General features: G+C 40.2%; 1 protein-coding gene across 2 annotated transcripts in view; it reads right to left on the reverse strand.

Annotated features, from left to right (window-relative positions):
• The window catches only part of il16 (interleukin 16), a 25,016-nt gene extending 18,771 nt beyond the window's left edge, over window positions 1–6,245 (reverse strand). Inside the window, exons 1-4 of one of the 2 annotated variants that reach the window (XM_028015446.1) lie at window positions 5,872–6,245; window positions 5,511–5,565; window positions 5,357–5,435; window positions 1,260–2,352 (exon numbers count right to left, since the gene is read on the reverse strand). In XM_028015446.1, coding sequence (XP_027871247.1) covers window positions 1,260–2,186 — 927 coding nt within the window. In that variant the 5' untranslated portion in view covers window positions 2,187–2,352; window positions 5,357–5,435; window positions 5,511–5,565; window positions 5,872–6,245. The remainder of the gene's footprint in view (window positions 1–1,259; window positions 2,353–5,356; window positions 5,436–5,510; window positions 5,566–5,871) is intronic. The other variant, XM_028015445.1, reaches the window with a different exon arrangement.
• Between the last annotated feature and the right edge of the window lie 8,645 nt (window positions 6,246–14,890).

Here is a 14,890-nt window from a genome sequence, read left to right on the forward strand (position 1 = left end):
TAATGGCAGAGGAACAATTTAACATTGCAGCTAATCTGCCCTTTTTGGTGGTCAAGCTAAGTAGCCTAAGCATTCATTGGATGCAATATTGAACCAGCTGTAGTATAGCACAGTGGTCCCCAACCCCCGGGCCGCGGACCAGTACCGGTCTGTGGACCAATTGGTACCAAGCTGCACAAGAAATAATTAAATATTTCCGTTTTATGTATTATTTGAGTCTGGAGGATCTTTTATTTTGAAAATCCTTTAACCGGATTCTCTAGGTTACGTCTTGCGCGCCAACATTGAGTCTACAAGCAGCAAAGTGAGTAAGAAACAGATCAGATTATTTGGAAAGTTTCTTTGCGCGGGGAAAAGGCCCAGAGAAGAGACAGGAGAATGGATTTATCCTGGCAGGTGATTCCCACATTCCAAGCTCTGCATGATATGCTGACCAGCCTGTTAATGAGGCAATGAAGCTTCAAACTGCTTCACCACTAGAGACCAAGCACCCCGTGCATAAGCAACACTAAGGGTGTCATCGTCTCTCATCACTCCCAGATGGAACCGTCTCAGTGCAGAGAAACAAGCTCAGGGCTCCCATTAGTCGTTATCGTGAGTTAAAATTTCCATGAAAGTAAAATGTTTGTTTTTGTGGCGCATCTGTATCTTATTTTAATACAGATTAGCCACATCTGTATCAGTAAATTATTTGGTCCAAAACATTGCAAATTAGTTGGGCTGGCTCTTTTAAATTACATTGGGTCCAACTATAGTAAATGAGTTGAATCAACCTTAATAAATTAAATTGAGCCAACTCATTTAATTTAAATTAGAATAACCATAATGTATTAAGTTGAGCCAACATGTTTGATTTAAACAGGAGTAACAGAATCACATGGTGCTGAAATAAAGCAAATTAATCAGGTGGAAATCCTTTCCATAATTTTTTTTATGTTATCCAAAGAGTTATTTTTTTCAGTGTAGTGATTCTTTATTTTCAGATAAGGTTTTATTTTGTAATATTTCACAGCTTTTTGTCTTGTGAATATCTTATGGAAAGATCACAATACTACTTTGTAGATGTGTTTGTTCTCAGTTTGTCTGCTATTCAAATATAAAGACTTAAATTAAAGTTGATATAGGAACATGGCTCCATAATTGTGAAAACATGTATGCACCACACAGTCAACACATAATAATGCTCTTTTTTCAGGCCAGGCTTTACAGATAAGATACATCATTAAAATTCTTTACTCTGTAATCAGGTAATGTGTTACCTGATTGCTGAAGGCGATGATTTTTCCAAACTGCTCTCCCTCCTGGCTCTTCTGGGGCTGACACGTTGCTGTGTGGAAAGTGTTCTGAGCTGTTCTAAGTCGCTCTTCACAATCATTTCCAGAGTTCTCCTCTAAATGTTTCTCTTCTTCCTTTTGATTCATTCTCACTGAAGAAGCAGAGGGTAAGACACTGGACCTGCTGATATCCACTGTCTCTGACTCAGATTCCTCTGTGGATGGTTGGAGTTTACAACCAGCATGAACAGAGGCTGAAGTAGCATAATCTATTACAGAGTCAGTTTCTAAGCAGATGGTGTCAGAAGGTAGGTTATTAATACCTATCTCATAGCAAGAAAGCTGATCTTCAGACATCTTGACTTTAGGTTGACAATAATCTTGGTCCATAGCTGATGTGATGACAGAAGGTGGAACAGAGATGTTCTCATTCACAACAGATGTTGACTGATCTGACTGCATTTCTGTTGGGATGCCCTGTTTGCTCTTGCCATCATGTCTGTCTGGGGAACAACAGGCACTTTCAGACTCCTGTTTTAACAAAGCAAGCAAGTTGGAATGGGGAGTGGATCTTCTGCTGGCTCTTTTTTCCTGAGCTTCTGCAGTAGAAAATGTCTCAAAAGAGCGAATCTTTTGTTTGAATGACATGCTAACAGTACCTGAGGTAGACCTGCCTCCAAAGCTTCTGGTAACACCTGCCTCAGGTATCTCCTTTGAATCACTGACTTGCTTCCTCTGATCTGGATTTTCTTGTATTTTCCTCAGACTCGGGTTAAACCAAGCAGGTTTGGGTGCCACTGGAGGAGCTATTTTTGATCCTGAAGCTTTTTGAGCTGTGTTTTCAAAAGTCACAATGGATGATGGTTCAGGGGCTGCATCGCTGAGCTCCAGAATGTTCTCCTCTTCTTTCATGGTAGCGATATGGATGCTGTGTATTTTAACAATCTATCTTCTTTGGTGTGCTGTTATTTTTTTAGCTAACAGGCAGATCGTTTGGAGGACTCTTGGAAAGGTGGACCCACTGATCTTTATATGTTGGTTATTGAAAGCCTGTCTCTAAAGATCTCTTCTCTGTGACCTAAAACGAGGCATACAAGATAAATAGCTGTAAACACAAGACAACAAGAAACTAAAAGTTCATCAAAGCAATTCATGAAAGTAATAAATGTTACTTTAACCACAATACAAAATGTATTTTTATAACTTTCTTGTATCTGACATGGTGTCTCTGGAATTCTCTGCCTGCTGCTTCTGTGTGTTTAGAACCAGTGTTTCTTTTACCATCTATTTACAGGATTTGAAAGTGGATTGACATGCTTAAAACTGCAGTATGTAATTTTTATAAATTTATATTTTTTGCATATTTGCTTAAACTGTCACTATGTTGTGACATGAGACAGATAATCTGTCAATTTGCATCATTTATTGTTTTTATTTTTACTCTCTCTGTCTTTCTACCAAAAACTGGTAGAAAGAGTTTTCAGTCCCAACTAGACCATTTTTAAAAGAAAAGTTTTGTTTACAGAAACTTAATAATTTATTTTATTTGTTGTTTCTGTTGCTTATGTACTTTGAATATTTAAAATGTCGACCAGTTCCAGTGTTAAATGTTCATTGGAATTTAAAGCTTATTAATCTCCGAGAATGGATTCTTACATTATGTCATTACCACTATATTACTTGAAAATGGTCTCAAAACAAAAATATTATCATTTATTGGAATAACTTCTGAAACAATTTATCATCCAGCAAAATTTGTCATTGTAACAATAGTGATAGCGCTCTCAGTCAAGCTTGTGTATCCACTGCTCAACGTGCCAATGGCAGAGAAACAACTCACCATTCCAAATAAACTGCTTATCAATCAATCAATCAAATTTTATTTGTATAGCACATTTCAGCAACAAGGCATTTCAAAGTGCTTTACATTATAAAAACACAAAGTCATGCATAGAATCAACAATTAAAACATTACATTAAGTCAAGTTCCATCATTAAATGTGTAATTGATTATGTTTCAAATACAATTCTAAACAGGTGGGTTTTTAGTCAAGATTTAAGGGAACTCAAGTGTTTCAACTGTTTTACAGTTTTCTGGAAGTTTGTTCCAAATTTGTGGTGAATGCTGCTTCTCCTCGTTTGGTTCTGGTTCTGGATGCAGAGCAGAACCAGAACCAGAAGACCTGAGAGGTCTGGAAGGTTGATACAACAACAGCAGATCTTTAATGTATTGTGGTGCTGAGCCGTTCAGTGATTTAGAAACTATCAACAGGATTTTAAAGTCTATTCTCTGAGCTACAGGGAGCCAGTGGAGGGACTTTAGAACTGGTGTTATGTGCTCTAACTTCCTGGTTTTAGTGAGAACGCAAGCAGCAGCATTCTGGAGCAGCTGCAGCTGTCCGATTTTTTTTAGGTAGACCTGTGAAAATGCTGTTGTAGTGATCAATATGACTAAAGATAAACACATAGATGAGTTTTTCTAGATCTGGCTGAGACATTAGTCCTATAATCCTGGAAATGTTCTTCAGGTGTAACTGCTTATGCTAAGTGTTGTCACATACTTGTTGAATCCATATATAACCCATATCTGTGTTACTAACAGAGGTGACTGGAATACTATTGTGTGTCAGTAGTAGAGGTACTTGGCTCTACTCGATACAAAAATAAAATAAAATTTCAAGAAACTGAACTATCAATCTTATCCCATTAGTATTGATCTGACATTGACTTGGTATGAATATTTCAATATTTTGGATCAATCCACCATCTCTAACACCCAAGATGGAGTTTGGTTGCTGTTGAGCAGCAGATTGCCAGTTTGGTATGTGCTGCCCTAACTTCACTGTGGTGGGTGTCCTATTTTGTTGTGCTATAGTTGACCTTTATGAAGTAGCTACTACTTCACATCGCCTTGAGTGTCCAAAAAAAGTGCTTTAAATATTTTATGTAATATTAATCTCACAGGCGATCGATCACCAGCTAGCCGTTTCTCCTCTTCCATTCTGTATGTGCATGAGTCTGTGTGCATCAGCAGGCATGTAATGCCTTGTAGATGTCGCAACGTCAGCTAAAGTTCACAATTTTAATGTCTTTTGACATAAAAAATTGTGACCAGCTGACTATATTTATAGGCATTATATAACATCTAACCACTACTGTTTTGTCTCCAGATTTCTGCTTGATGCAACTTTTTGCTGCCAGATACTGTTGCTGTGTCTCATTTCCATAAACTTATTTCCTATTTTGGGCAGTTATTTTTTTATCTTCTGGATTATATAAATGTAGTCTATCCATAACCTCACTCCCTCCTATTTCGAAGAACTCCTTAATGTCACCACACATTCCCTCTCCCTTAGGTCGTCCTCTGCCATCCATTTTGCAGTTCTATCTGCCTGTCTCAGCACCACAGGGAGCATGATGATGACGAGAGGAAAGATTTTTAGTTTTACTATCAATATTCTGGACCCCACTCTGAATTAGGACTCCAGCAAAAGGCTCCAAAGCAACCCTTGCCAGTCCAGGATGGATGTGAGACCTGCTGTCAGCCAGCCTTCTCTTTATGTAGATCATTTCCCCTACTAGGGTACAGTACTTGATAACATCTTTTTGGACATTGTTTTTTGCCTTGCAGATTTCAGACCTTATATTTTGGAACAGCTACCTGAGTAAGTACGGTACCATTAAAGAATTCCAGCAGTTGAGTCTCCTGTTTCTGTGCATGAGACCGAGTGTATGAAAATGCGCCATTTTGGAATAAATTGGACTAAATTTGAATTAAAATACTTTGTGAAATCTTTTACTGATATCTGGTTTTTTTTAGAGAATACAATTTAATCTTTCTATATGTGAGTCAGCATGGCTACTGCGAAAATGAATCATTTCGAGTATATCAGCCATGGGAAACATTAAGACAAATGACGACTGCAACAAAACCCCCAACTCAAACAGGAAATTCAGTCGGTGTCACTTTCCTACAAGATACTGCAGATCACACCACCAAATTCACTTTTATCAAATTGTTAGAACAGTTAGCAAGCAGCCCAGGCAGTCCTGCATACAGAGAGGTAGTACTTGTGTCTTACCTGTGTGTTGATCGTTCTTCAGGCACTTTGCAGAATCTGAAAAGGTAAAATCTTCTGCAAGTATTTCAAACTGTGCTTCCTGTCACACAAACAGGAAGTGTGTCACAACACCCAGCAACCACAGAGAAAAAGAACATTAGTTCAAGACACTTACCAGCAGCACTGTTACTTAAATGTGTTCAGTCAGTCCAGACTACGGGGGAATTTTTCTGCCATAATTAGAGAGCACACATTTTCAGGCTGAAAGCAGGATTTCATGTCATTTGTTCTCAAAAATTTTAATACTTGTGTGTGGCGTATACAATGTATATATTTCACACCCAAATGTATACTTTTATTGTGAAGGGGAGAAGGTGAGGTGAGAAGACACCAACGGTTGTACTTTATTCTATTTTTGGTTTGGATTGTAAGAAATTGAGAATAAAACTAGACTCAAATTATATTTTTGTCTTTTTCTGCTGACTTCCACATTGATGACCCCGAACATCTGAACATGTTTTTTAAAGAGAACTCACCAGATGCTGCTGCCGTTTCTCTGCCAGCTGTGGTTTTGGACCCAGTTTCTTGCCAGGCGGCTGCTGCTCCAACCGCTGATTCTGTTTTCACTGCCCTTATCAAGCTTCCAGAGTTCTGGCAGCACGATCCAGAACCATAGTACCAGCATGTGGAAGCCCAGTTCCATCTCAGTGGGATAACCATAGATGAGACCAAGTACTTCCATGTAGTTGCTGCTTTGGACTTCATTTCCACCCACCGTCTGATGGGTCTGCTGAGGAACCCACCAACCGCTAACAAGTACAGCCGCTCAAGGAGAATCTGATTCGGCTCTACCAACTGTCAGACACGGAGAAGGCTGATCGCTTGCTCTCTCTGTGTCAGGAAAAGCGATGTGGAGGTGGTGAGGCAGAACGCTGTAGACCCAGGGTGTAATAAATAAATGATTTTAATGATGAATGATCCAAAACAAACAGTCCAAAACGCCAGGCAGCACTGCTGAGTGGAAGCCAGGGCTCAACACAGGTAGCAACTGGAACATAGACGAAGGACTGAAGCACACATATGACAGCGACAAGACACCAACTCAGACAAGGACCTGACGAGGAACAAGGGACACAGGTGGGGTTAAATACACAGGGAGTAATCAAGGAAACAATACACACCAGGGAGCAATCAAAGGGGTAAGAGAGGACAACAGAGAGACTCAGAGACAGAAACTCGAGATAAATACACAGAAAAACACCGAACATAACACTCTGAATGACTTGGGGGATCGCAAGCCCCCCGAGCTGATGGAGAACATGTTGGCATTACTTGGCTCAGGAGATGTTTCCTTCCGTTTTACACATCGGTTTCTGCTCCAGCTTCCTCCACCTGTTTGCACCTGCTGGCCAGCTCCCCGCTGATCCGGGCAAAGGATTATCGCCCCATGGCTGAAGAAGTGGACCGGATTTTGTTGGCTTCCAGGCTCTAGTATTTCTACCCGGTGTGACTCAAGGAGAGTCGGAGCCTGTTGATGCCGTGGATGTGGTGATGGAGTGATGGAACGACGACATTCTCTGCTTCTACCATCGTCAGTTCAGAGTGAAGGTGAAGCGCTGCATTAATCCATATTCGTTCGTGCGTCAGGGAAACGACAGAGCTGGCGCTTGCTAGCAGCTGTGTGTGCCGGCACCTCGGACAAGCTGCTTTTCATCATGGATGAGGTCTCTGGATGGCGTTTCCTGATGGACTCGGGTGCACAGCGGAGCATCGTTCCTGTTTTGGCAGCAGACGTTTTGTGCGAAAGTAATGGACCGCCGCTGGACGCGGCTAACGGCACTCTGATTCACAGTTTTGGATCGAGTTGGTGACTGTGTGTTTCAACAGACATCAGTTTCAGTGGGACTTTGTAATAGCTTCTGTGTCTTTACCTATTTTGGGTGCAGATTTTTTGTGTGCTTTTAGGTTATTAGTACATGTTGCTAATAGCTGCTTAATAGATGCTGTATCTTTTGATACATACCTCTGTAAACTTGGCGGTTCCGGCCATTGACCCCTCGCCAACATGCTTGCCACAGGTGATGAGCATCAGCGTCTGTTAGCAGAGTTCCCATCTTTAACGGTTCCCACATTTTCTTCTACGTGGCAAAGCATGGAGTGGAACATTGTATACCTATGGTCGGTCCACTGGTTTTTGCGCGAGCGCGCCGCCTAGACACCGCAAAGTTAGCGATAGGAGTTTGCAAACATGGAGCGTCTTGGCATTGTACGGTGCTCCAAAAGTCCATGGGCATCTCTGTTGCACATGGTTCCCAAAGCAGACGGGAGTTGGCAACCCTGTGGGGATTTTCAACACCTTAACAACGGGACCAGTAATGACAGGTACCCAATTCCTCACATTCAGGACTTTTCTGCCCGCCTGGCTGGAGCAAATGTTTTCTCTAAGGTGGACTTGGTGAGAGGTTACCATCAGGTCCCAGTGCATACTTTAGATTTACCCAAAATTGCAGTTATCTTTTGGTCTTTATGATTTTTTACAGATGTCCTTTGGTCTTAAAGGCGCAGCACAGACTTTAGAGTGGCTTATGGATTCAGTCCTGCAGGGTATGCCATTTTTGTTCATCTATTTGGACGACATATTGGTGGCTAGTCCCTCTGCGGAAGAACACATGATGCACTTTCGTCAGCTGTTTCTTAGACTCAGTGAACATGGCCTGATGGTGAACCCAGCTAAATGTCAGTTTGGACTGCCTGCTGTTGAGTTCCTGGGACACAAAATGTCTTCTCAAGGGCCGGTTCCCCTACCTGCAAAGGTTGAAGCAGTTTCTGCTTTTCCCCGCCCTCCCTCAGGTTTCTTTTCAAAACTTGAAATCTTATACTCAAAACTTCTGCTCTATTCAAATATTCACTGTGCTTTCTCAGACCTCTTCTGGTGCTCAAAACTTGTCTCTGCTGGGATCAAATCTCTACTTGCAAACCTCTGTGCTCCGAATAATTTGTTGCTAGCGCTTGGAACAATAGCCTGGCAACCTTTCAGCCAATAGAATGTAAGTGTTATACTGAGTGCATTTGTTTCCTTCTAGTGGGTGTGCCTGTCTGGTGTCTGTTGATTGTAGTAGCCATAGATTCCATAGAATCCACCGGCTTTTCTGCGCCAGTTCTGCATCAGTACATGCGTCCCTGCATGTACTGATGCAGGGAGAAACAATGTCAGCTTTCTGCTCCGTGGCACAATTAAAGTAAAACTTACCCCCAAATCAACTTGTTTTTGGTGAAAAACATAGAAACATAGAAAATAAAGATAGAACCCTAAATAACCTACTAAGCAACTGCTTAGTAGGTTATTTAGGGTTCTATCTTTATTTTCCTGTGCAAATTTTGACATGTTTGTGCAATTTGTTTAGTTCAGCATTACTTTGCCTTTGTTTGACAGTTGAATTTTCAGCCATACAGCTTTGTACAACTTGGTTTGGGTTTGAAGGCACAGCACTCCCTTTCCACCTCTCAGCACAGACAGGCTGCAGTCCAGCTGCTGATCGCTGTCGCCATAACAGTCTCCAACAGTCTTATATATTGCTGAAAGTGCTTACACAATTTGTGGTCTATATGTCCATAGTTGGAGTTTGTATCCAACTGTCATGACAGTTCCTATGTCAGTTGTTATTGGTTGCTATGATGACATAAACAACTCTTTCCTCACTCTATCCATCTTTCATCTTTCCATAAATACATTACACAACACAGAATAAGAGTCACTAAATTTATCATTAATTATTGTCTTGAAGAAAAAAAAGAAGTGACTAGAGGAATCTGAAAAATGTATAAACATGGAGATAAAATGGATAAGTTGACAGCAGTGCTTCTATTGTCCTGATCACACCTCCACCCATCCCTCTGTTAGAAAAAGTTTTTGATAACAGTGTTTTTTTCTGCTTTGGAATGTACTTTGACTCAATACTGCAGGCATCCAAGTTCAAATGCTCTACAGGAGTTTTTTTTGTTTCTTGGAGCCAGTAATTTTTCTCATCTGACTCCTGAAGAGAGACTAATGCCAGCGTTTCCATGAACAGGAGCGCATTAACATAGCAGAACATCAGAACAAGTCTCCATGTCTCATTTTAACTTAAGCTGGTTAATACCAAGATAGCGGACTGACAAGCTGTGTCTCTGAGAGATCCGCATAAGACCAACTTTCTGGCAAATTATCTGTCTATTTCCACCCGAAACACCATGATGGATTCCAAGAAGCTTAAAACAAATACAAAATCCTGAACACCTACAGGATTTACAGTTGTTGGTAAAACAACAACTGTAGAGGCCAAAGTAGCATGATTATGCAGAATCCCAAATAACCACGCTAATGAAGCGTGACTGTGATGATGATTCGGCTCCCTCAACTCCAAGCAAACAGCTGACTGCTAAGGAAAACCAAACCAACAAAACACAACACAGATGACAACAAGTAAATAACAATACTATTCTTGACGTGATATTTAGTCTGCAGACAAAAGTAACTGGTAACTAGAGGATATCCGAGAGCAAAGCCATCAGGTTAGCATTATGATGGCTAATGTAGCAAAGGCTGTGCAACTCAATATTGAGGAGCTTAATGAATGCAAACAGAAAGTGGTTAAATTGGAGGTACCTCATGGACTTTTACTGAAAGAAAATAATGAGAAAGGAAATATTAATGGAACAAGAGAGATAGAAGATCCGATGGTGTCTCTGGCTGAGAGGACTTAAGGAGAAGCTAGTATGGCTAGTAATAAATGACATAATATCTGGAGATAATTAAATCCAACCATTAAAAGTTTCTCATAAACCAAATGGAACAAGTAAATCCAGGTTAGACTACTGCTTGATTAACATTGACATTCATTCTCAGTCACACAACCAAAATGCTAATATGAAAGTCCCACTGTCAGACCACTGCTTCATAGATTTAACATTAGAGCCTACTAAAGTCAAACATACCAAAAACGATTTTGGAAATTGAATGCAAAATTCTTAGAAAATGAAGATTACTGCATCAAAGGCAAATAACTGATAAATGAGACAAAAGAGGATGATTCAATTATAGGATAATTAGTAAGTGGGGATTTATTAAATACAGAATGAGAGAAATTAGCATTAAATTTAGTACAATACTGAATAAACAAAACAAGAGTGAGAGTACTTTAATTAAAGAATTACATGTTTGTTGTAGCACAATTGATTTAACACCTCAAGATAAAATGAAACTTTATGAGTTACATTCTAAAGTGGATCAGATCACCAGCTTAAGTGTCTTTCAAAAACCAGAACACCCTGACTCTTCAGACCTGGACTAAATTATTCTACTTTAATAGCAGAATATTTAAAACCAAGTTTGTGATTTGTGAAATTTCAATAAAGGGAGATTTCAGTTGCATCTGGACCACATGAGAACTGAACTCCTCCTTCTCAGCATTATTTTTCCTGTTTTCCACTTTTAGTTTTCTATTTTCTCTCATTTTTTTATATTCAGTGTAGCAAGATTTGATCCTTGTTATCAAATGGTATAGTAAGCTCAGTTAATTCTTCAAAGTTGTTAAAAAAGTTTATTTCTAAGGAAACCCAGCAGATTACATCGACTTTAACTGACTTGCAGCATTCACTCCTCCTTGACCAGCAGGTAGTGACAGTAGAAAATGGCAGCATGCAGCAGGAACAATAAAACTGAGTAAAGTCAAAACAAATATTCAGAAAGGTAGCTTAGCGGTAGAATACAGTTCTAAAATAATGCAGAGAAAAACATTACGACTTCCGTACCGGAGAAATCTAGCTCAATAGGAGAAAGTCCAGATGGAGAGATGAAGTGAGATTAGAACTGAGTGGAATAGAGCTTTGGAACATAACGTCACTGCTCTAGACTAGTAATATGAGCGCCATCTTCAGGGGCCATAAACATAACCTACAGTTTGAACTGTAGGTGTAGGAGGAGTACTAGAAGTAACAACTTTTCGTCCTTCAAGTTTCATTTGTAATGCCTGAAACAAATCTAAGCCAAGAAGAGCAGCACCTGACTCAACAACAACATGCAGTAGAATGACTATCATGAGAAATGGTAGCTTTTAAGCACCCTTTTACAGAAATTTTCTCTTTTGCATAGACGAGAGCAAATGTAGGTTCAGTTAGCACACATTCTGAAAAGTAGGTGCTGTAAATGTCCTCTGGTATAATAGACACCGATGAGCCTGTATCCACAATCAGCTCAACGTCTTTGCATTGTCCATTAACAGTCACTTGAACTGTGCAGAGGATCTTGTCTTGCACTGCATTGTTCATGTAAAGAACTGTGGGCTCATTAATGACGACTTCACGTACCTCCTTTTGAGTCGAATGGCACACTCGTGAAAAATGTCCCACTTTACCACACTTATCGCATGTCATTTTAGCAGCAGGGCATGAAGGTTTGTTAGCAAGGTGGTTGAAAGATCCACAGCGGAAGCAGGAATGGTTACCAGCAGCTTGAGCTGTGACAGGAGCAGGATCCCGCGGCTTCTTCTTCGTGTCCCAGCGGCGGCTTGGCTTTGGTTGCTTTTGTACGGCCCTCACTGGAGCGGAAGCGCTAGCAGCAGTAGCATCAGAAAGGACGTTAGCATCTCTTAATCCACTTTCAATTTGCAACGCCAATGTAGTAGCTTTAGCAAGCGTTAAGTCCGCTCCAAGTAATAATCTGTCTCTTATTAGCAACACGCTCTATCAGTTGATCACGTAGCATTTGTTCCTCCATGTTCCCAAAATCACATGTAGCAGCCAACTCCCAAGAAGCTAAGAATTGGTTTACCGTCTCATCCGGCCTCTGTGCTCGTTGTCGAAACTTGTGACGTGCAGCAATGACGTTCACCTTCGGCACAAAATGTTCTTTTAGGGCAGCAATAGCAGCAGCAAACGTGTCTCCGGTATTCGGCAGGGTGTAGAAAAGCCTTTGGCCCTCAGTACCCAGGGCATGAAGTAGAACCGCGCGCTTTCTGGCATCAGGCCAACCATCCCCTGATGCAGCTATCACCAACATGTAGTTGTCGAACATTTTTAGCCATGTTGGAAATGGTATCGCTGGTTCCCCTGGGCATAGCATGAATGGAGCAGGTAAAGGCACAGAAATAGACATCCACGTCGCCAATGTTGTGTTGTTGCTATATTGAAATAGTGGAAAATCAGCACCATTAGACGTAGTTCAGGTAACCCACTTGGAAAAGTGCTTTAAGTGGTACTGTAAAATTAATGAATACTGTAAAATTCATTCATTTTACAATATTAACATTAAAGACTTACCCCGAGACACAATATGATTTAAAAAATTCCCATTTATTCATACATATGTACCAAAAAGAAAGTAAGCGTTCAACACAATCATCCCACAGCATCTGGCAGGAAAACTGGGACACCTGGGCTTCAGCACCCCCCTGCGCAACTGGCTGCTAGACTTCCTCACCGACAGACCTCAGTCAGTCCGGATCGGACAACACACCTCCAATGTCATCACCCTCAGAAACGTTTGTATTTCCTGCGGAGGATGAGAAGAGCACACCTGCCCCCGCCCATCCTCAAGACGTTCTACAGAAGCACCATAGAGAGCATTCTGACCAGCTGCCTCTCTGTGTGGTGTGGAGGCTGCAGCGCCTCCGACTGGAAGAACGTGAGGAGGCTGCGTGTCCCGAGGCCGAAACATCATCAGTGACCCCTCACACCCCCACCATGGACTGTTCTCCTTGCTGCCCTCTGGAAAGAGGTTCCGCAGCATCCGGTGCAGGTCCACCAGGTTCCAAAACAGCTTTTTCCCACTTGCCATCAGACTGCTGAACTCTTAACTGGACTGCACTCAAAAACTGGTCTCCACTTCATACCTTGCACATATACAGAGCTAAATAACTTATATTTTACTGTCAGTCCTGCACTTTATATTTTATATTTAGATTTATATTCATATTTTATACTGTATTTTATTTTACTCTGGAGTAACCTCACAACATTGGAAGCTCAAAACACTGTCCTGAGCCGTATGCAACGAAATTTCGTTTTGTATACAACCTGTGCATGCAAAATGACAATAAAGTCAGTCTAAGTCTAAGTCTAAGTAATGAAGCCTTCATTTCAACAAAGTAAAACAGCACAGTATCAATTTTAATACAATGGCTTTCCAGAAGACATTCACAATAATAATCAAGGCAAAGTCAGCATTTAAAAACCAACCTCTCCTTCAAAATATGATTTTAAAAGAAATATTTACACCAGAACTGATCTTATGAACGTTGACACATACACAAGATAATAAAACTACAACAAACCAAAGGTACATGAGCTTATACTTACTACATATTTCAGTCACAAAGTGCTGGTGAGTAGAAAGACTTTTCTCTCCACCCTGTTCACTCTACTGCTCACCTTGGTGGTTTGAGAGGATTTGGGATAAAATGTTTCAGACAGCAGATCAGGTCCCTCAGAGACCCAGCTAAAAAAGTAAGACAAAGAATTTAAAAGTCAATATTTACACAGTACTGCACCTGATAATGTGAAGAGAAAGGCTAATAACGTTTTCAAAGTATTATGCATACAATTTTTTTCTGAACAGTTCCTGATTCCAGTTTTTGGTTTGAGACTCCTAATTTGATGACGCCTGATGCCTCCTGAACGCCTCCCTGGTGAGGTGTTCCGGGCACGTCCCACCGGGAGGAAGCCCCTGGGATTTGGCAGTATAAAGTATTAATGCATTTATTTTCTCTAACTTGGCTTTTTAAAAGGGACAATGTCCAACTCAAACATAAATGTTACCATTTAATGCTCTGTACAAGATAATAGAAAAAGCCAATTCGCATTCAGTCCCTTCCTATCATTTTTACTTGCTGGCCAGCAGCTCCACTCCGCCTGACTTTTGGTAGACATGTGGTGTCAAGAAAATCCGAGCTCATCCCACTTCCCCATGCTGGAGATTTTAGTTTAACAGTAATAATAAATAAAGTTATCTTTAAAATGAATCACTCAAGTGACATCTAGGCCCAACAGTAGACTTGAATGTCAATAAAATAAATCTGGTTGTGTGTGTTGTTTTTGTCTCCTGCAAACTTTGCTTTAATTCTACTTTTTTCTATCTAATCATAAGAAATCATAGTCAGTCAGAAAGAGTCATTAAACAGGAAAAGCAGGTTTCCTGGAAAAAGAGGAAGTAAGTTTCCAGCCTGCAGATATATAAAAATAGCTGAGACTATTCCTTATTTTAAAGCATGAAAGTTTAAAGAATGAAATCTAAACATTTTGAGTAATTTGATAAGATTCAAAGTAAAATACTTATATTAATATTGGTTTACTTGTAATAATATTTACACGTACATTTGTGAGAACACTTACAAGAAAAACAAGTAACTGTAACTTTGGTATCAAATAATTAGAATCATGGATTATTCTTGGTTTCTTTTCAGAAAAACATCTGTAATAACTCACATTAAGATTATAATAAGTATAATTAATAAGTTATGGTTATAAAATTATAAATGAATGCTAAATCAGAGAAGCTAAAGAAAATAAATGTGATAAATG

This window comes from Xiphophorus couchianus, chromosome 4, assembly GCF_001444195.1.
Source record: "Xiphophorus couchianus chromosome 4, X_couchianus-1.0, whole genome shotgun sequence".
NCBI lineage: Eukaryota > Metazoa > Chordata > Actinopteri > Cyprinodontiformes > Poeciliidae > Xiphophorus > Xiphophorus couchianus.